This window comes from Eulemur rufifrons, chromosome 7 (assembly GCF_041146395.1).
Source record: "Eulemur rufifrons isolate Redbay chromosome 7, OSU_ERuf_1, whole genome shotgun sequence".
Lineage (NCBI taxonomy): Eukaryota > Metazoa > Chordata > Mammalia > Primates > Lemuridae > Eulemur > Eulemur rufifrons.
Genome location: NC_090989.1, coordinates 203,151,978 through 203,175,751, shown reverse-complemented (window position 1 = coordinate 203,175,751; position 23,774 = coordinate 203,151,978). Strand labels below are relative to the sequence as shown.

Here is a 23,774-nt window from a genome sequence, read left to right as displayed (position 1 = left end):
TATATATGCACACATGCACTTGTGTGTATGAAACTAAAACATGTCAACATAGCACATAATGTGGGAGGGGTTTAAACTATGTCACTTAAATCCTAATGTTGTTTGGAAAGTGATAAAAGCACTAGTTGACGGTGCACTTTGAAGTCTCCAGGAGAATATAAAATTAAAATAGCAAATAATAGTGGAAAATTGGAAAAATAAAACTTGATTAACCCACAAGAAAGGAAGAAAGGAGAAAAAAGGAATATAGAACAAGTGGGCCAAATATAAAACAGAGATTAAAGAGCTATAGTTTCAAATATATCAGGAATTACATTTAATATAAATGGACTAAGTATACCAACTAAAACTCAGTGATTTCCAGATTGGATTTAAGAAATAAAGAGAGAGTTCTTACACATAAAGACACAGAAAGTTTGAAAGCAAAGAATAAAAAAAGATATTCCATGCAAACACTAACCAAAAGAAAGCTGGTATAGCTATACGGTCCTGTCATCAGAGAATGTAGACTTACAGGAAAGAGGCATATTAGAGAGAAATAAGGATATTTCATAATGATAAAATAATCAATGTTTAAGGAAGACAACACAATTCCCAATCAATATGCATTTAACGAAATAGTTTGGAACCATGTAAACAGGTCTCGCTCTTCATTGCAGTGAAACGAGATAGTCCAGGCATGTTCATCTCGCGGTAACAGTGGATGAGGAGGAGAGCAGTGGGAAAAAGCAAGGCCCCTCGAGGTGTGATGCTGGGACTGGTGCACCGTCAGTTCTGCCATCATTACCCAAGGCAGGACACGGGGCTAACTCGAACATGGGGGGGTGGGGGTGGCAGAGAAGCACAAGCCACTCACAGCGAGGCCTTGGCAAGGGGGCTACAGAACCGGTGCCAGCGACGCAAACTACCACAACATGCACAGATAAAAGTGCTGGAAAAATCAAAGGACCTGTAAAAAGAGAGGAACACCACCGGGGCCACACAGAACTTAGACTATCTCGTGAGTTATGAAAATTTTCCATGTCCCAAAATCTAATCAAGCACAAGTAAAATTTTAGAAGGGAGATAATAAAATGTGCTTATTTTCCCCAGTCACCATTTATTTTGTTTTACTGGGAACCTCCACTTGCCTTCTGTTGCTCCTATAGAGAACAAGATAGCTCTAACTGAATCCATGTGAAACTGCCAATATTCAACTGTATTTGATCTGCAAACCTGGTAAATATATGGTTCAATCTAATCACAAGTGAAGCTAGAACGGTGAATAAGACAAGGACTGATTGGTAATAGCATAGCTAAATAACACAGAGTCTGAATGGCACGTAGCACTATTTGAAGACTAAGTTATAAGAAAATGTAACAGAATAGGTGAATAGAAAATGAATCATGCATAACAAAAATGATTTTCATTTGGGATATCATAAAAGAGTTCTTCATGAGAAGGACACTTTGGAATTCTATTAATTATCTGAGCTACACTCTAAATATTAAAATTTAAAAAGAAGAGTCCTCCCCTCCAAGACCCCCACTCGCCCCCAAATTTTCAACCATTAAGGGAGAGAAAAGTTGTGAACCAAGCTCTTGTTGGTTATTTATGAAGTCAACCTTGAACACTAACCTTTCTCTTTTATTCCTCATCAGTTATTGCCCACAGGTTACGAATGAATAGAAGCCCAATCCTAATTTAACAGAAACCAGAATCAGACAAAAGCAAGTTAGAGTATTATCTAGTGAAAACAATACATCTCTAGCGTGCAGTAGAATGCAGGCCCTTAAAACCTGCATTGCTGGGTTGGGAATTAAAGAGATGGAAAGGACACTAAGCACTTGAGAAAACAACAGGAAAAGGACTGTTCTATTTTTTGCATTAATAGAAAAGAAAGTAGAGTGATTTAAAGAACTCTGAAATTGAGAAAAATAAAATTGTTACAGTAAAAAGAGGAAGACACAGAATTGAATACTAAATGTTTAAACACAGGGACAGTATGGTTTGATATTGACCCTCTGAAAGTAGCAAAGAAGTCGCTGCCATCAATCGGTATCTCAATATATCAAAACAGGTATCCGTATAATTTCCCTTTATAAAACTTTTGCGGGTATTGCCCATCAAGGACATGGAACTGATAGTCAGAAGACATGAGTGTTCTCCCTGTCTCTGATAATTATCTGTAGTTCTTACACTGAAGTCTCTTAAATGTGGCTTCTCAGATTGCTTATTTGGAATATTTGGGTATCAATATCTGCCTTTCCTACTACAGAAATATATCAAATATCAAATGGAATCATGGAACTATAACTGGAAATTCTTATATTTGCTATTATTACTGGAGATATTACTGGTTTTTAATAACAAAATCCATAAAAATTTAATTTCTATCATACTTGTCTTACCTATATTGTTAGTATAAAAGTGAGATAAATATCTGAAATTTGGATTCATTAATTATTCAGTTTTCATTATCTTCTCTCAGAGTTTTTCCCTGAATTGCTCATTCATTCATTCATTCAACATGGAGAAATTGTGCACTCAGGTGTGTTCCTGGCACTGTACTAGGCACTGGTGCTACAGCCGTAAACATCTTACCCACCTCATGTACCCTGAAATCTGATGAGAAGGAAAGAAATTAGACCACTAACAGGGCAGATATAGATACATTCACTGAAAGTGACTGGAGCACATGAAGTCAGACTGTAGACTTCCATGAGAATTCATAATGAGAAACCAAATTTAGACTGAGGGCCTGGGAAGCACCATTTAAATTAAGATCTGAAAGATGAGAAGCCAATACAGCTGAAAGCACAGAGAAGGAGCATTTCAAGCAGGGGAACTGCAGGTGTGGAGGCTCTGAGCCCACAGAAAGCTTGGTGCAGCCAACAGTGGACAGGTAGCAGGTGATGTGGGGGATGGCGGCAAGAGGTGAGATTGGAGAATTATTCAGGGACAAGGTCACTCAGGCCTTGCTGGGAGTCTGAATATTAATTTAGCCACAAAGGAAAGCTACTGAAAGTATTGAGCAGGGACATAATTCTATCAGATCTGCATTTTCAAAAGGTAACTTGAGCTGCAGTGTAGAGAATATAATGTAGTCAGGTATGAGTAGAGACAGAATGACCTAAAGTTGGAAAGCAATTTTAGTGATCTGGGTGACACCAGGGTAAGAGTAAGTTGGTGAGTAGAGCTAGAGAGAATTGAAATCATATTAATATAAAGTATAATTTGGGGTTAGAGTACAGAATTTGGAGATTCACTGGACATGGGAGGGCAAAGGGAGACAAATGAGTCATGGACTCAGGTTCCGGCATAAGAACCTGCATGTCCCCTTCTTACTCTTCAGAGATGCCACTGAAGGCCCAGATGGCATTAGAGCATAAGAAATTTATTTTTCAGTCTCAGGGCTCTGGGAAACCAACCTAGTGTCTCAAGCGCGCCTTCAAGGATGTTTGGAGAATTGATTTTGCGTCACTTTGGGAATCCATCTGAGTATAGTACGGAATAAAGCTTGGCGAGGTCAAGACTGGAGACGAGTAGCTCATTGAGGAGGCTGGCGCCTCCTAGGTTAACCTGGAGGGAGATGGATGGATTCGTGACCTATTTAGAAGGCAGAGTCAGGTTTGAGTCAACGGGTGGCTATTGGTATGATTTTATGAGGTAGAACACAATGAAAAAGGAGCAGATATTTCCTAGAGGAGAAGAGAGAGAAACAATCCCATCTCAGATCATTGTGTTTTAAGTGCTCACAGGCCTAGTGCGGAGAGGTGACCCATGGAGGTGGTACCAGAAGCGGAAGCTCCTCAGAGCTGGGTTGAGCATATAGATTTGGAAGTTATCGGCCAGTGTGTAAATGCTACTGCAAACCGTGCACATGGATGAAGGCTCAGAGAGAGCTGGGGAGTAGGATAAGAGGCCTGGAACCAACCCGTGGATAACATTAACCTCCAGGGAATGGCAAGAAAGAGAGGAGCACGGGAAGACACCCGGGAACCAGGAGACACGGCAGTGTCAAGAAGGGCCTGCGACCACCTGTGCAGGTGGGCAGGCTCTGGGAGCACCCCTCACCCCCACCCCACTCTAGACGTGGAAGTGAAGAAAACGCATATGCTAAGCCAGGAATCCGTGGAAACACACAACATCTAAAGGGGTAATGAGAATATCATTGTAGAAAAGTAGATAAGATAAAACTTGGAAGAGATGTCACCTATAAGTGACATCATATGCCATGATAAGGAAAGTCTGAGAATATAAAAAGGGCAGTGGAAAAACAAATAAAAATGCTAAAACCTTCATTAGTAACATAAACCATAAATAATATAATAACCACATGTTATACACCATATAATAATATTACTGTCAACAACAAAAATAAAATCACTGTCCTTAAATGATTATTCTCCTAAGGATAAAAAGACAATGTAAAGACCCATTTTTTCTAAAGAATTACTTTGAGTTGATTAGTAGCGCTGATATATTATCTGTCTGCATGTTCAGCTTTTCTTTTTCTTTTTCTTTTTTTTCCAATATTCCTTGACACCCAACAGCATATGTTTATGGAAGCTCACAGTACCAGCAGATTCCACGACAGCTGCACGGCCCACTGGCCCCCCTCCCCGGGACCAGGAACAGAGCTTTGATCTTCTGGGTACCGACCTCCAGCCCAAGGAGCTGGAGTAGTAGCTCCTCATAAAGGAACATCGAGCTAATGGCAAATCGCCATCAAAGAGCATGTTCTGCTTTGAAGTCAGCAAACCTGAAGTTGTTTCAGAGTAATGAGAGGAGAAGCTAATTTCATAGCATCAAAGAGAAATTCTAAGTATCAGACATCTCAGCCACTGAAACACAGAGCCCAGTGACAGATCCCAGAGAGCGCGGTGGTGGGAGGAAGAGACCATGGAGGGAGAGGAGTTTGATGGTGAAGCAGCACCATTACATTCAGCCCCACAGAAATGCAAAGGCTGGAAAATAGAGGCAGAGCTGGGGAAGCAGTGGGCTGTACAGGGGTGAAGAAATTAAATGGAAAGAACAGTAGCTGAGACATTAGATGCTGCATAGATGGCAGATATTACAATTACACTTTAGAAAATTAATGTTCTGCAAAGCTAAAGCTGTGATCAAGCAGAGAATGGGGGTGGCTATGTGTAAATGGCGTGAGATGAAAGTCCAACCTGACCCAAATCTAAGCCACTTAAGACTTTTCCATCCAGTCTATTCTTTGAATTGTTCTCCAGTTCCATACAGGAGTATTTTTAATTTTGTTCCATTTAGACAATAATTTAAGACATTTTGATAATAATGTAAAGAAATAATACAAGTATGTTCTGGATCATCAAATGACAACTGTGTATACTGCCATACAATTTCATTACCTGCTTTTTGTGTTTGTGTTATACTCATGTCGGCTCCATTCTTTCTACTTTTATTACAGCTGACTTAATACATAAACGTAAGTTCCCACCAGGTGAAGGGAGGTGAAGCACAGAACATTGTACTGTAGCTGTCATGGTCATGTTAGCAGAGAAAGCAGGAAGAACTGAGTGGTCGTGAGAGATCAGCGTCACTTAGAATTCCCATACTCAGTGTCATCTCAGCTTCAGAAGAACAGCATCCCTGTTGTTAGTTTGAATTGTATCAGGTTTATGAGATACCTACTATGTTGCAAGTACGTTGCTAAACTCTGGGAAACTAAAGACAGACATGTGTCAGTTCAGGTCCACCTCTAAATTCAGCTATACAAGACAATCACTAAAGTCCACCTTGTCATTGGTAAACACAAAAAGCTTTCCATTAAAAATCAGTTCTACTTGCACAGTTATTTAAAAAGCCAGAAAAAGTCAAGTTCAACATCTCATGCCAGCGTTGGCTTTTACAGTTTGGCTTCTACAACATCTCAGGCCGACATCGATTTCCCATGGGGAATAAGCAGCACTTACTGTATGCACACCCGTACACTTCGATCCGCATCCCAATCCTCCCCTTAGGGTTCCAGGCTAAAGGGAGGAAGCGCAGGAACCTGGCTTCAAATTGAGGCTGGAGTCTATAGTGCACCACGCTGTCTGCATTTGTGTTTCCTGGAAATCCCTGGGAGAGAACAGAGAAAGGGATCAATGTGTCTGCAGAATATCATCTTCACTTCATCAGCTCTGACGCCAATGAGCGATGTATGTTCACTTTGTCAATGTGCAAAAAGCTATCTTCTTAAAAGAAACATGGCTAATGTTTAACAACAATGTGAGGGCCTTTCTTGGTCCTGGATTAGTCACCATTGTCTAAGTTTTCTTTATTTACAGGGTATTTTCAATTTCATCAGCACCATTAAAATGTCTATAAACATGACGACCTCCACGAAGTTTGCTTTTCTAGAGCGTTCACCCTGCAAATCCCTCCCTCGTCTCCGTCTCCCAGTGGTGAGGATGCTCCCGGGAAACCACAGCGTCATCCAGCAGGGCTATCAAGCACGGCGGTGATGTGCACACGACCTCCAGTAAGGATCCTGGAATCTGGAACTAGAGAGCTAGCAGGGACCCAGACATAATTCCAGCCCTGTATCCTTAATTTACAAGTGAGAAACTACAGTCTAGGGAGAACAAAGACTTTCTGGAGGCAGGACCCTATCCTACACTGTGGCGTGGTTACCTCTGGCTTGTGTTTCAGTCTGGGTGGTCACTCCCTGTTCTCAGGCTGAATCCCCTTCACAGGGAACACAGCTCCGTGTAGGACTCATTCATTGCTGTCCCCAGTAACTGAAGTTCCTGTGGCAGCTTCTGGGCGCTGCCCCAGAGGAACAGACAGCCATTATCTGCTCCAGGGCAAGGGGGAGAGCTTGGGCTCAGTCCCACCGTCTGGACATCAGGAAGGAGGAGCAAGAACAAAGTCTCTTTAAATAATTTATGTCTCTGTTTTCAGATTGTTTAGAATATAGCATGTGCGGGAAGAAGAAAAGCGTCGACGCTCCTGTACATGTCAATTTATGTTTGATCGTTTGCCAATGACTTGTTCAATGCATAAGGTAGAAATCATAATCATGACCATTCATAGGGAAATAAAAACTTAGAAAAGTTAACACTAACCACCCAGACAGTCTGTTCCTTACACAGTTTTTCTGTTGTGTGACTTTGCAAAACTCCTAGTGTTTCCCAAAGTAGTCTGTGGATTTTACGTGAAAGAGAAAGTGTGGGGGCAGGATGAGGGGTTCACCGAGCAACAGCTTCCCTATGGGTGAAGGTTTAAATCAGATGACTTACAGTAGATCCTGCAACTAAAGCTACATTACAGAGAAAGTCAAAGACAGAGACTCTTCTATCTTAGAATAATGAAATTAGGGAGTAAAAATTATACTTTTCTGGTACTCTTGCACTAGAATGAGTGGCCCGTAGTGTGCCTGGGGTGTGTAGTTTTACCTAAATGTACGGTGAAAGAAGTTAGTTCAACTAAGAGCCCAGAATGTTACTTGCCTAATTATTTTTGCTTTTCAAAAGAATGTGCCAGACGTAACAAAACAACACAATGAATAAAGATCAGTGTGCTTAGTCCCAGACCACCGGTGGGCCTCCTTTGGTATAAATAAATGGAAATAAAAATATAGAAAGTGCCTTAGTGAATGTGGTCCATTTTGATGCTAGTGTGTATGTCAGTCTTGGTGATAGATCATCTACTGCTAGCTAATGCCAACTCTGAGATACTTAATTATTTTTTTCTTGTTCAACTAAAGTATCATCTTCATCAACATCATTTTTCAAGAGTTAACAATCCCTATGCCAACTTCAGGTGAAATGTGTGCTTCCCCTCCACACCCCGAAGGGGAAATTAAGAATGTCCACCCAGAACCTTTCATCTGGACACCTGAGGCTGACCTAGGTAAAAGAAGCATATCCCAGCTCCTCCCCTTCAAATTTCGTGGTCTTAAGCTGTTACTCTCTGCTGCAAGCTGCAGTTTCCTCATCTATAAAACCTAGACTGAAGGTCGGAGTAATGATTGAGACAATACTTGGAAAGCATCCGCCCACCACCTGCCTAGAGGTGGCTCCTGTGATTGTGACCGAAGCTGATGATGTTTTGGTTATTGTTGCCATGGTTGGCAGAGACAGTTCTTCCACCAGACTCTGAATCCCATTACATAGGTTCTAACTCGGGTTTACTATCTGAGACAAAACAGCTAACCAGCTAAACTAGGAACATCAGCTCCTGTGGGCATTTTGACTGCAACATTAAAATTCAGATGGAAGAATTAAAATCCATTTTGTCTGTAGCTGACAAAATTATTTAAACCTCAGTACCAAATAAGACAATAACAATCTTTCAAAGAAACCCTATCTAATCAGAATTGTCTTATTGTCTTTATATAGCAAATATTATTTCATTCTCAATTTATTTTAAAATATACTCTGGAAAATATAGTTCTGATTGATGTGATTATGATATCATGTAGCGAAAAGAATTTTTAATATCTATTTTTATTTAATGGAATTAAAATAGATCGATTAATATTTAAGAAATTTTAAATAGATATAATCTAATAATTTATGAATAGAGCAGATGAGGAACATAGTCTTTACAACTTTGGAGATCTGAATATGAAATCAAATGTTTATCACATGTGATTAAAATATATTCAAATGTTTGAATATATATGAATATAAGTATGATCACAATATTTGAGTTTTGGAGCAATCACATTATTCAAATCTTATGTAGAATTATGACCAATTTCATAGGATACAAACCATATGAACCATTATTCTTTAAAAATATAGAAATTAAAGATAGTACATTTTGGGAAGGGAAGATTTATACCAGCGTTTCACTGACATAACATTCAGGGCTTATTACTGAAATAACCTTATATATTACAGTAAAATGATGTGTCTTGAAAAATATGTTTTGTGGTTTTTTATTCATTATATTCAAAGTTTAGTTGGAGAGTTTCCAGAACAGACATGAATTTATAGGTGAGCACATAACAACTACAAATAGAAAGAATGACAGACACAAAGACCTGTTTCTGCTTTGTTTTGTGAAGTTGGAAACACGAGAATAGGGACAATAATAAATAGTAAGTTGTCTCCACGAGAATAGGGACAAGCACCCTTTGTGGAAATATACGGCCTTCACCAATTCTACAGAGGCTTAAATCTTCATTTTAGAATAAACAGTAGAAAACACAGCTCTGTTGAGAGTGAAGGTGTAGAATATGGTTTTTGGAAGCCACAGTCCTTCAAATTCTTCTGCCTTATCAGGCATGTGATCTTGGCAGAAATCATCATCTTTCTTTTTAAAGTTGAAAAATAATACCTGCTTGACAATCTTGGGAAGAATTAAATTAGTTAATGTACATAATGAATTTGTAAGATTATAAATAATTTTCTTTATAGCATTCCTCTGCTATTTGTGTATGTGTGTGTGAGTGTGTGTGTATACAAAATCTCCCTCTTATTGAAATACAGAATCATTTAAGTTTTATGTGGAATTTCTGTCTTTGAGGGCATTACAACTGAGTGTTATATCAAAATTGAATACTTATAGATAAAATGACCAGTTCCCATAACATGAAAGTGACTGAAATCTGTGGCTTGAGGTCCACTCACATGTAAACATGTTTTCTAAATAATTTATGACTTAATGACATTACTAAAATATTTCCAATACCCCACTTTGATTTTTATCAATGACACTGGTCAAATCTAGCAATCACAGGACAGAGTCAGCGATGGTGCTTATGTGATATCCTGGTTTTCTGCATAACGTTAAACTCATCAATGCTCTTGGTTGAGTATTAAATACTCAGACAAACAGCCATAAGCAGAAAATTTACTGTCAATATAAGATTCATCAACAATTATTTTTAAGAAGCCTCTTAGAGATTTGTAATTTGGAAACATTTCTGTCTCAATGGATTTTTGTCTTCAAATCTTTGCTTTAAATTATGAGTTATAGAAATGAGTCTGAATTTTAAAATAACTATTAAATCTCTGCTAGGTGCCACCACCGCACTGTGCAATTTCTCACATTATTTCAGTGAGTGCTCACAAAGGTGCTGGAAAGGAAATCAATTCTTCTGAAATTTCAGTTTTATTAGTAGTTTCCCCAAACATTCTAATGTACTAAAAGAGATTCTTATTTCAATACACTGTTATTATTTTAAGCTGTCCTGGTTAAGTGGCAGGACCATGTCTGGGGTAAGAAAGTGTCCCCGAGTCCTTGAATTCTAATTCTGATTCCTTAACTGCCTGGCTGGGCTGATACTGGACCCATGTTTTAGCCTCCGCAATCTGAGCCTCTTTATGAGTAACATGGGGATAATATCAATAATAACTGCTTTGCCCAATTTATAGCTTGTTGGAGGATTTTTCTGAAAGTGGCCTGAAAATTCTTAGGAACTACATGAATGAAAGATATGATTAAGCTTCTCCCCATAAGTTATGGTAACAAGACTATTTGATTAAGACACTTTGTTATTTGTAAGTGTTATTTGAAAAAATTGTTTTAATGTTAAGTTTAGATCATTAATAATTTAATTACCATAGCATATACTCTGATGGTATTTTATGAAGCAATTAAGATATTTCTACAGCCGGGCGCGGTGGCTCACGCCTGTAATCCTAGCACTCTGGGAGGCCGAGGTGGGCGGATCGTTTGAGCTCAGGAGTTCGAGACCAGCCTGAGCAAGAGCGAGACCCCATCTCTACTAAAAATAGAAAGAAATTATATGGACAGCTAAAAATACATATAGAAAAAATTAGCCGGGCATGGTGGCACATGCCTGTAGTCCCAGCTACTCGGGAGGCTGAGACAGGAGGATCGCTTGAGCTCAGGAGTTTGAGGTTGCTGTGAGCTAGGCTAACGCCACGGCACTCACTCTAGCAGGGGCAACAGAGTGAGACTCTGTCTCAAAAAAAAAAAAAAAAAAAAAAAGATATTTCTACAGATTATTAAAAATGAGTATATTGTCGTTACCATCTTAGTATGAGTAGTATAATTATATTTATGTAAAGAGTTAATCAGTAAAAGAAAAATGAAAGATATAACACAATATTATATGTAAATTTAAATGTATGTGAACAAAACAATTATAATTTTTTTTAAGAATACATACAAATAAAACATATTGGGCTGGGGAGCGAGTCGTGCTGGAGATGAAAAGGAATGCTGAATGAATGGGTAAACACCAGGGCAAGAGCAGGGCCTTGCGTAGACCAGGCCAATGATTCCCTAAGGACTCCTCCTTGACGAATGTGACTAACGGAAACCTTGACACTTGATGTGTAAACAAACAAATAAGAAGACAGTGGCTCCTTATTTGGGCACAAGAGGCTCTTGCTGAAGAGCCTCTGACCTTCCGCTGCTCCCTCCTCACCTCGCTCTGTCTCCAGGCCCACCTGGGCAAGTGCAGGCGGGACTGCTGCAGAGTGACCTGGGGCTGCCACAGAACCCTCCCAGGGGCGTTGACGGGACTGGGAGGTCACCATTCCAGCTGCATGCTGGTTCCTGTGGCTGTTGAAGTCTTTTGCTATGTTTTAGGGTCTCATGTAGGCAGCCCATCACATGATGGAGAACATGGGCTGCAAAGTTAGAGACTGGCATCTGAGTCCAAGTCCCGACACTTCCTGGTTCCGTGACTGCAGGCACGTTACGCAACCACGTGGACACCAGCTTTCTCCTGGGAACAGTGGATCGGTGATAGCCAAGACTCACGAGATTCCCATATGTCTCTTAAGCGCTTAGCATAGGACGAGCATATGGTAAATAATCAACAGTAAACACCACTTACGATTACCTACTGCTATGACCACGCTAATGAGATTTCCTCCTTGTCCTGACAGTACCGCTCCTTGAAAGCAGGGACGAGTCTGCGCGCTTTCCCCTCCGGTTCTCACACTGACTCATCTCAAGCTCTTAGGTCTGCAGCCCCTCACTAGCACGTGACATTAGGCAAGAATGGTACTATTTTTGTCCCTGTCATTTTCAGAGGATTATAGATAATGGTGTCACATGCAAAATTGCTTCTTATTTAAATCAGTACCTATAATTGGTTATGTGAACACTTGTACTTAATTATTTTAAAGTAAGCACTAGAATTCATTATTTTAATTAATATTTTACTAACCACTAGAATACATTAATGCTTATTAACATAAATAAAATGAGAATAATGTGACTTCACCTTATTCTAGTATTATTAAATAAACTCAGCTAGGAATTAAGAAATGTGGGCGGTGGTGCCAGTTTTTCCATTAATTAGCTGTGAGAGCCAGGGTAAGTCACCTGAGGTCTCAGTAGAGCTGGAGGCATACTATAAAGTGCTATGGAATCTCAGGTTTTCTCCAGCACTAAAAAAATCACAGCCTTAAACAGTGGGTTTATTTCCGGTATACACAAAATAATTGTTACAGAGAAAATGAATGAATAATCAGTGACAGCAGGAGTACCCTATTTAAAAAATATGTGTGTGTATATGTATATACACATATGTATATATTTAACTAAATATATATAACTGTTAAAAATGAAACACTGAAAATACATTTGTATATCATTTGATATTTGAACATCCCAATTTTTAAAAAATAAAAATGAAGTAATTTACCTTATTTGAATCATAACTTAAAAAGACTAAAACAAAGTATAGCTCATGTTAAAAAAAGACGACTCGAACAAATGCTTCCTCATGTTTGCTCACTATGGGCAACTTTGAGGAAATGATCATTTGGAAACATGAGACATCCAAGGTATGAATCAAGATGAACTTAAATGTCATTTAAAAAATAATTCAGATAATGAGAAGAGCAGAACTAGCCACTTTGTATATATTGAATATAGCTAAATATATTACACAGTTTAATAGGGTTTCTGACGGAAACACTGCTATCAACTTTAAGTGATCACATTAATTAAATGTTAAAATACCTTTTTAAAAAGCAGGTAATTCATCTAACTTGTCATTTTACTTGGACCTTGGACAAGTTCGCTGTGTAAGATTGTTCAGTAGGTCTTCTTGCTCTCGATATCCCTATTATGATTATAAGCCTTGGTGCTTTTAAAGTTCAGGCTCTACTGGTGCCTTCTCTGGTTTCTCAGAGACTTTCAGCAATCAGCCTGCTTCTAGCAGATAGTAGGCATTGTTGCAAAATCAGGAATTCTTCATGGGTAATAAATGTCTGCTGTGTTGAATTTTACGCTAGGGTCCCCAAGACTCACACCCCTTTCTTAGCCCTCACAGTCTTTACCAGTGTTTAACACTTAGCTGGTGCCAAGTAAGCACTAGTGAATTGGCTCAATTGTCAGAGTCAGTCTTCCTAGGACAGGCAGTCCTTGGTTACGGACGACCCAACTTACCAGGGTTCCGTACTTATGAATGGGCTCCCAAGGCTCCCCAGGAGGATAATTTATAATTAAATAATTAAATTAATAATTTGGGAACTAGTTTCTTCTGAGCGTGTAGACAAACCCTCATGGCTTAAGCAGCTGGTGTAGCATCTTTATGCTAGCTGCTGGCCTCATTGTTTACATGGTCGCTTACACACAGTATCATTTTCGTCTTGACTTTTTTATTTGATTTATTGAGTCTGTGTTTACCCTTATGACCATGCAAAAGTCCACTGCAAGTCCAAGTGAGCCTACAGCAAAGCGAAAGGTGATTACAAAGGAAATGAAGTAGAAATAATTAAGCCTTTGGAGAAAGGCCACATGCCACCATTCATTGGGATGGCTTTAGGCCTCAGTCGCTCAACGATCAGAATAATTATAAAGGATAAAGTGAGAAGAATGGAATATGTGAAAGGCAGTGCTTCTATGAAAGCATCAGTTATTACTAAGCAGAGTAGTGGATTAATTATTGAAATGGAAAGGCTATTATTGATTTGGCTAGAAGATCAAAATAAGCATAACAATCCTGTTAGCCTAGGAATTAAAAGAAAGAGCACAAAAGTTTCTACAACTTATTACAGTAGAGGGCATTATTATTATTAAAGTATTACATTGTATTATTATTACCACATATGAGACATTATAGTATTGTTATTATTGTTACTATTACCATATATGCGACATTCATCAGGGATCCGAATTATATACAAATCCAACCTAGAGATATTCTCAGGAACATATCTCAACCGTAACCCGGGACGCCTGTACTGTATTGGGTCAGTCTCTCCAGGCCAGCCTCCTGGTCCCGCTGTGCAGACCAGCATCTCCCCTTCTTTGCCTGGACGGCTCAGGGCACCACCACATCTTCACCTCTGCACTCATCAGTAGCTACTGGGTACTCCCACCAACCCCAGAGCAATTTATTAATTGTAGCGTTTTCACTCTTCCTCGTCCCTAATGATCCCAACCCAGGTTAAGAATTTAGCTAGGAGCCACTATTAATAAATCAATGATCTAAATGTTTTTGTTATTGTAATTGAAGATTATAATCATCTGTTTGTTTGGCATGTTTACTTGTCGGTAACTATCAGATAGATTTAATTTATTTTGTCCACTTTAGCTGAGGCCGGATCTACATATTTTAACATAAGAATCTGCAGGTATTAAACTGGGTGATCCATGTGATCTTATCCCCAAATATTAGATATTAGATATGCACATATAAATGGTTATGATTAATGTGCAATTATGGAAAATAGTTCATAGCCCTGATAGTCTAAGAATAGCTATTATGATAGTTTCAGAAACTTTTAGAATACTTTTTCACTATTTTTAATTTTTAGCAACAAAAAATCATTTGAATAACCAAAAATATATTTCACCATATTTTTACACTTATATTCTTAGAAAGAGCCCTATCTATAAAATATCTGTTTCATAAGGTGCATTGGTTAAAGAAATTGAAGTTTTGTCTAAAGGCCTGAAATGTTTTTACTTAAGGTAAGGATGTGAGACAACCCACCAGACAGTTACTGAAACTCACGTGATTTGCTGTGTAAATTGATGACTGTAGGTGTGGTTTAAGCTTTGTCTTGCATGGCCTCAGGCCTGATAACGTCTCCAAGAAGAGATGGGGCCATGACTAGGCATGTCTGACCTCACTTCTCATGGCCAGCAGCTCAGCTTTAGAGCTTTCTGCCGTCCCCTTGGCCAAGAGGGAGGTCCATTCAGTCAGCCGGGGGGCTTAAGATTTTATTTTAGTTCACATAGGGATGCTTTATGTCCTTGAGAAGCTAAAAATTGTAATAAGTTAAATTTTCTTATCACACATAAAGCATCAGCAGCATTAATAACTCATCCAAATATTGAATTAGTGTGAAACTCTAAGATGAGGAAAATTACTTTAAGCTCTCTTGTACAGTAAATGCCGAGAAAATATAGTAGATGAATCTCTAAATCCCGAAGGATACATTGACACAAATATGGAAAGCTGTCCTAGGCAAATGCAAAGCAGAACCTTGATTCCTGATTTAAAGGTACAGAAAAGAAAGCTGGACATAAAAGTCTAATATAGAATAATACTTAGTACTGCAATTAAAATAGTAGCAAGTTTGGGTGCCACAGGTGCCAGAAGTATCACAAACATATTTATTTCTATAAGATCTTGTACATATCTGTAAACAGGTCTACCTTCCCTGTCAAATTTTCCTTCCTTCTTTCACAGGAACTATGGAAGTATTACAAAGTGAATGTCCCTTCTTTATTACACCTTGTTTTCCTAATTAAAAAAAAATACAGATTCTATTCTTTATAATTGGGCTAGAGAAAAAGGATATCATTTTACATGTGGCCATGGTTTTTCTTTGTTTTAAGCTATATCATACATTTTACTAAACTGGTACGTTTGTTCCTTGGGCTCATAAAGATGGATCTATTTCTTGTAATTAGGATGGATCTATTTTTGCAATTTCCTTGCTTTTTTCCTGCTGCCAGGAGAGATTGCCACTCTTCCCTGCCCTTGTTTTTGCTTCAGAACTTCAGAAGGCACATATTTACCAACTCAGATGGCTCATCCCCCAGGAGCTCCCAAAACACTTCATCCAGAGTGCAGAAAAGGGCGGCCATTAGTTCACCTAGTGGTTCTCTTTCCAACGGATCATCAGGTACTTTAGGAGACAGGAGAAAGGTATGTTCCTCCAACAAAAGGTCTATTTGCATAAGAATATTAGAAGAGAAAGAATAGATAGAAGGTTGTCCATAGAGATCCACAGCTTTAAAAAAAAAAAAAAAAAAAAGGTCAGAAGAAATTACAGAGTACATGGCTCCAGGATCCACAAAAAAGAGCAGAAAAAGGTTAAGTTGGGGAAAAGAAACAGACACTCCACTTCCCAACTCAGAGGTTCCCTCATTGTGTCAATTTTGCACATTAGTTTGCACCATTTCCCAATTATTTTCTGTCTAATTTCTCAGGAGGTAATGAAGCTTCAGACTTAGGTCACATCCTTCGTATCTTCCTTAATCTTTTTTCCCAAATGTCCTGGCTTCTTAACATAGTGACATACTGACTTTCCACTAGAGCATCCCTCTTATTTGTTGTTGGCTCCCAATAAATTGTGTTCCCTTTGTGAATAATTCTAACTGGGCAGCTAACACTGCAGTCTTAAGTTCTTCTCCACATTTTCCTGAACTGGATGGCTGCCACCAACTGTCTGCACTTGCCATGCAACTATTTTTTTCCTGTCAATTCCTGGCAGGGAAATTCCTGGCAAAAAGGCTGCTGTAAGAGTAGAGGTCAAGGATATATTCTGATGTTTTCCTGGATCGATCCCCATAAATTTAGAAACTGTTTCCATGAACTGCTGATGAAAAGCAACAGGGACACACCTGGCTCTTGAGTGCATTATTGTAGCACTGCTAGAGGTCACCATCTGCAGATAGGCTCCAAGGACTGCCATCAGCAGCCCCTCACGTTGGGTTTCTCAGCCATGAAGAGCAGCTTGAGTTATTGGAAGAGGTGGATGGTTGGCTTCCCGTGGCCATGCGTTCCCTGATGAGGGAAGCTATCATTTGGCTCCCATCACATCTGCTCTGTTAGCTAAGCAAGTCAGCCAGGGGCAACATTTCACACAGCAGCCAGTGTACGTCCCCACACGTATGGCTGTAAATTGAAAAAAACACTGCAGAGTGTTTCTGCAAGTTTTTGTGAATCTTCTAAGTGCAATAAAAAGAACTCTAAAGACGGGTAATATCAACTGGGGGGAAGGCAACTGGAGAGATTCTAGCATTTGAATCGCTAGAGGTCCAAGGGTGTAGGGCTGGTTTTCATCATGTTCAGACAAAAAATAGGTTTGTAGTTTCGGTTCTCATTTTGCCATAGTAGTTTGACTCCTTTTGTATTCTCTCTCTTCTAAGTTACTAGGGCAATCACTCACCATCCCAAAGTCTTTATTCTAGGATACAATCTCTTACCCAAATTCTCAGTGACTCTTCAACCTTCCCTCTTAGTGATCTGTACATCCTTAGCTATGTTTTGCATATTTGGTTTAAAGGGAATCACAGAGCTGAAGTCAGGACCGGGACACCCAACATCAGGATATTCTAATAAGGCTGACAACTTGCCCCATCTATAAGGAAGTCATCCCAGATGTCCATAGATAGTAAGAACCATCTGCCCATGAGACCATTACCTCCCTCCTCTGAGGTCCTGGAGTGAAGAAAAGGAGTATAATATAAAAAGAAGCAGAAGAAACAAAGGAATGACAGCAGAGAAGGAATGAGAACCTGGAGGGAGCAATAGATTTCAGCTTCTTAATCTATTCTTTATAGCTGTCTGTTCTTTTTTTGTTGTTTCCTGAATAATATTCATCCCAGAGACACAAATAATCCATTTATTTTGGGTGTTTTTTTTTTTTAAATTCCTTTGCATATACCAATTTGTCTACCTCAAAAGAGCCTTTGTCTGGTCATTGCAAAGGAGAATTTTCATAAATACACATATTCTAAACATGACAGACTGAAGTAAACCTTCTAAGAGAGAGATCTGCTGGCAACATTCTGGACTTCCACATATTTTTCTGCCATTAAGTTCCATTCTGAATCAGATGGGAACTGAGAGCCCATATTATACATCTTGCTCAATAATAACTCAAAAGTTGCAATGAGGGTTTGAAATATTTCCCAGGAACTCAATTCTGCTGAGCCAAAGTGCACAAAGAGAGACTTTAAAGCAAATAGTCAGGGTCTCTTACGTGATCAAAGGAGGCAGCATTTTATGTTATGCATATTTTATCGCAATAAAAATGTTTGAAAAAGAGGGGCCACAATTCTTCTAACAAATTCAGCCAGTAGAAAGACTCACTCAAGAAATCCCATTCTCATTACCAAATTGTTTGGGGCAAAAAATATCAAGATCCAAACGAACATGCCAATTCATAAATATAGAATTAGCTGATTTTATTATTGAGCAAACAAATACCCTGAATGTACACAGGTAGCCAGCAAATGGGTACAAAGCTGTAGTGGATATTCATTTATATGGAATTAAACTTGTAGTTATTAAACATCATCCTACTTTAAGAAAACAGTTAGCAGACATCCAATTTACACCAGTAATGACATTGGGTTTACCCTGATGTTCTGTTTACATACTCTTTATGAGGCCTGCTTTGATGTTAAGTTCTTCAGCATTCTGTATCAGGATGTATGGCTGCCCTGACAGTGCGTTAGTGCCTTTAATGGGTCACATCGTTGAACATTGCTCAGCAAGGCTAGGTTAGGCCCCGTTTCCCCATGGCACGAATCCTCTGGGTTCAGCGGGGCGTGGATTTCATGTGCTTACCCACCTTCCCACAGGGATTATGCAAAAACCAAGCTTCTTAACATCTTGCCTCTGTAAGTGATGTGGTTATTTAAAATGAACCGACTGTTAATTAAAATTGTGTTCATACGGAGCTTTTATTTGCTGAACATTTAAAGTTTAGAGAGAGTTTCTTGACTGATGACTTTAAATATCACTCACTTGTTATGAATGTAATCATTTGCTTAATTTTATGTATTGCTTAGAATGTATTTGTTTAATCAATTAGTATTGTGTGTTTGAGTATGTGAGGAGTAAGCTAAAGACATTTTAGGGGAAATCAAATAGACTATGAAATTGAAATGAAGCTCCCAGACTGTGAATATTGATGACAAAAAAAAAAAAAGATAAGTAATTAGGGAGAAAAAAGTAAAATGTCTTGGACTAAAAAATAGAAACACCAGAGGCAAATAATCACTAACCATATTTAATGGGGACAGGGATCATATGTGAGTTCTACAGAATTTAGTTTAGATATTGTTCTTATATTCACTTATTCCATCTGACACAAATATGCTTTTTGTATGAAAGGAAAACTGTTTCTTGCACTTTTACTTTTTTGAGTTATAATACAATCAACATGTCACCAGAGACAGACTTTTGCCACAATCTGCTTATGTTTTCTAAGATCTTTACAAAGAACAACCATTAATATATTGACCAATTACAGTTGACCCTGAACAACACTTTGCAGGTCCATTTGTACATGGATTTTTTTCAATAAATACAGTCAGCCCTCCATATCCTCGGGGTCTGCAGCACCAGCTGAGGGTAGGACTCGAGTATGTGTGGATTTTGGTATCTGAGGGGGGTTCTGAATACAGAAGGAGGACTGCAAATGTTTTTGAGATTGATGATATTAATTGTGCTTACAACATGTACTTAAAATATGTGAATAAGACAATGTGTTCATATATTCATTAACCATTAAATTTTGGTTGAATAGCATGCGCCATGACTAGTATGAAATAATTTGAAATAAGCTTATATCACAAGAAAAAAGAAAAACTGGTAAAAGAACATGAGCTATCTTGAGCAAATACTCCATTTTCCACTAATAATTTCAGCCATGATCTATGTCAAATCACTCCAAATTGGCCCAAATGCCACTTGCTGAAAATGCAGTAATTTCCCAATCAGGAGGAGTACATTTATCAGTTAAATCCTAAATCAATAATAATTCTTCCCCAAACCTGATTTTGAGAACTTCAGTTTGGATTTTTTTTTTCTAAGAGTGGAACTGTCCATTTTGATGTTGAGAAACAGTACAGTAAGTGAAATAAAAACTAACTCATTCAAAATTTTCTTCTCATATTAGAATTTTAAAATATGTCTTACGTTGTGTTTATAACAGAAATATGTTTATTATCCCAGGAGTTTGCCATTGTTCATAGAAAATAACATTGGGCATTTATTTATAAGAAATACTAATTTTGTGTTTAAAGAAAACATTAAACAGAATCTAGCCAGATATATTTGAAATCTGTTAAAATCAAATGGCTAAACTCCACAGAATTGTGCTTTCAAGCCATTTTGGAAGTTTTAGTGAAAAAATATAAATGTTTTTCTTGGCATTTAAATGAGACGAATGCTTACTGTGCATAAAAAGCTCAATATCAAATTGAGGATAAAAGAAAAGTAAATGTACATATGAAAAATAAATTGAAAAAAAGCAGGAGGCGTTTTGTTTATGTCCCTCCCTGTGCCTTGCGCAGTGGCAGTGGGTTCGCCGGGAGTGCAGAAAGCGGAGAATCTGGGTGCCTGACAGTTGCCCCCACGAGGTCAGTACCCTGAAAGATGTTCAGTTGACTCCCGAATAGGAATAAAATGTACCTGAGTAATTTAAGTAATTTAAAAAGTTTTTATTTTAAATATATTAGTTTCATATTTTATTATTAATATGCGGGGATAAATGTTTTGCTTTTTTTATTTGTTTCCATCAGTGCAAGATTATAAATCTACATTTTAAAGACATTTTGTTTATTTCCTTTTATTGTTTGTTTTTATATAGAAAATAACAAGGAAAAAACAAAATATGGTTCGTAAGCTCACTAGTCAGATAACTCTTGTTGACATATATTAATAAAATAAACATATTAGTAAGTCAACAAATAAAATATTATCACATATATTAAACATGCTTGTTTAGAAAATTAAAATAATACAGAAAGATTAAGATTAAAAAAACCAATGCCACCTTTTCATTGAACCCCAAAAGTAACCGCTCTTGAGGGTTTAGTGTGATCATCTTTTCGTAGTCCATATTTTCTTCTAGAACAGCCTGCTTGTCCTCAGCCATGCAGGTTAATCTACTGCCCGTTCCCCACTGGTTTTTGTGTTGCGGCTGTGGCCCTCCCCACGGCACTTGGGACACACGCTGTAGTGTGCTCAGCTCTGTACGGACACCCCCCTTTGCTCTGGGTCTGTGTGTGCTCCTGGCTCTTCCTGCTTCCTCACCTGGCATCATGCTCTGTAATTTGAGACTTGGGGGACTGGCTCTTCCCAGCCTAAGGCTGAAGGGCAGGAGCATGTGATTAAATGTCCTGTGCCAGGTTCCTTCCGTCTGGTATGCCCTTATCCCATCCTGTGTGGGTGCCCTCAGGCTTCAGAGAGCCTTGCCAGTCCAGGGTGACCCCACAGAGAGAGCTGGCCCGGCCCCCTCACTGCCCACCACACTTCCCTCACCTGCAGGTGTTTCTCCTGCCCAGGGAAGGGCGTGTGTGTGTGTGTGTGTGTGTGTGTGTGTGTGAGAGAGAGAGAGAGAGAGAGAGAGAGATCCACAAAGGACCACACAAGGTTCTAGCCTTTTCCCAGGCCTTAGTATCTCCCTCAGGAGATACTTCTAATTCATCCTATGTTTAATCTTCTGTCTGGCTAAAGTACTTCTTTTTCTAGACACCTTTAGCAAAAAGAAGTAGTTATCTCTAGGTTTGAGTCTCTAGGATAATAACCCTGATTATCTCTGTGCTTGAGTTTTCTGATTTTTCTCTCATTTTTCCCTTTTTTCAGTCCAGAATCACCAATATATCCTTTTCATGATATTTTTTAAAAGCTCTCTCGGCTGTTTTAATAAAACTTTTAAATCACCTCTATAAGCTGCCTCCACTGTCTTTCCTTTCACCTATCTAAATTGGGAGATTTTGTTTAATATCATTTCCTGTCCCCTGTATTTTGTGTTTTTCTCCACTAGAGTGTCCGTGGGCAGTGGCATTAGCAGCAGTTCTAAATTAAAGCCATTTGGTCTTGACTAAGCTTCAAACCATATGCATTCCGGATCTGCCACTTATGGTAATATTTGCTGTACAACTGCACTTTTATTCAAAGATGCCAAAAGAAGGTTGGGCCAGGAACTGTGTCCAAATTTACTGCTCTAAATTCGAGACAGAGGGTTTGACAATAAGATGAAAATATGGAACACGACAGTGTTGAATATTTAAAATCATGACTCTTCCACAAAATCTAGAAGGTGTGGCTGCTCTATGTTCGGAATAAAACATGTAATTAACCTGCCCGAGAAACGCTCAGAGGAATTCATTCTGTCTTTATTCAGGCTAAGTTGCTATGAATAAGCTTGATGACGTTTCCTCACTTTGCGAAGCCTCCATTTTCCCATATGCCTTCGTTAAAATTAAATGTGATAAACGTAAACCATTTCAGACAGCCTGATCCATAATCATGGACTAATACATTTGCTCCTTTGTTTCTCCTTTTCCATGTGGATTCTCTTTCCACTCCAAGTCTGGCTCGATGAAGATTATTTTCAGAAAACAGGACTTGGAGTTACAATATCAGTGAACTCAGATATCATTTGAAGAAAACTTTTTCTTTCCTGTTTCAGGTAAAGCAGTGGAATCTGTGGTGTCTTAAAGCTGCAGGTGAACCTGACGCTTGTGTGAGAGTGGGCTGGGGACAGTGTGTTGGATGGGCGGTCGGTTGGGGGTAACGGGTCCTGTCCAAATGCTCTGCCATCATAATCCCACAGGAGCCGCCGCCTGCATGACCCCTTTTCTCTGGTTCCAGATCTCTGAGTCAGCGGATGCAGTCTCCCTTATGCAGTTTTCCAAGGGATTTCATAGCCTTCACAGCCACCTTTCTACCATTTAACACTATAGGTTTAAAAAAGTCAATTGTTTTACAGCACTCATCGAAAATATAGGCTGTTATTTCAACATCCATTGAAATAACAGCCTCAGACCTGTTGAATTCACAGACTGAGGCTGAAACTCATTGCCTACATTGGCTCCTTCTAAACGTGAGTGATTGCTTACTGTTCCACCTTTACTTAAAGTTCACAGAGAGAATTTATCTCCCCATGATAAAGGCCAAAGTACATGAAATTTTACTGTTAGAAATAAATGATCTCACATTGGGGGATAATGGTAGACAATGAGAAACATACAGATGAACAGTTTATATAGGTTAAATAGCAAATTTCTTTCAGAGAATAATTTACTGTTACATATGTGGATTAATTTCAAAAGCAGTCTATTTTCTGCAAATATTTAATTTGAAGTTATGGGTTGACTCAGCAATCATTAACATGGTACAAAAGAGCTCTAAAAACATTGGAAATACCTGTATGTTTAATACTCCAGCTTGCAGACGGCCACTTTCTCACTGCGAACTCACATGACAGAGATCTCTCTCGCTCTCTCTCTCTCTCTCTCTCTCTTTCTCCTCTCTCTCTTCTTTCTCTTCCTCTTCCTATAAGACCACAGTCCTATGGGATTAAGACCCCACCCTTACAACCTTAATTAACCTTAATTATACTCACTAAAGGTCCTATGTCTAGATACCATTACCTTGAGGGTTAAAACTTCAACATATTAACAGAAACACAATTCTGTTCATAGAACACTCCATTTGAATGATTTTTTTTGAGGGAAAAAAATCATGAAAGACAAAAAATAAAAACTGTGGCTATAAAAACCAAAATAAAAATCTGTCTCCCAGCACAAAATTTCTAAAATTAGACTTTGGAAAAGAACCAATTTTCCCATTAATAATGGTCATATATATTTGTTAATACTCTTGAAAACTAGCTTTTCACAATTAGATTTGGTA

At 38.6% G+C, this 23,774-nt stretch overlaps 1 protein-coding gene across 1 annotated transcript in view; it reads right to left on the bottom strand.

Annotated features, from left to right (window-relative positions):
- LOC138387136 (contactin-associated protein-like 3) overlaps positions 1-23,774 on the bottom strand; it is a 211,636-nt gene that overhangs the window by 97,032 nt on the left and 90,830 nt on the right. Inside the window, 1 exon segment of the mRNA XM_069474040.1 lies at positions 5,926-6,073. Coding sequence (XP_069330141.1) covers positions 5,926-6,073 — 148 coding nt within the window.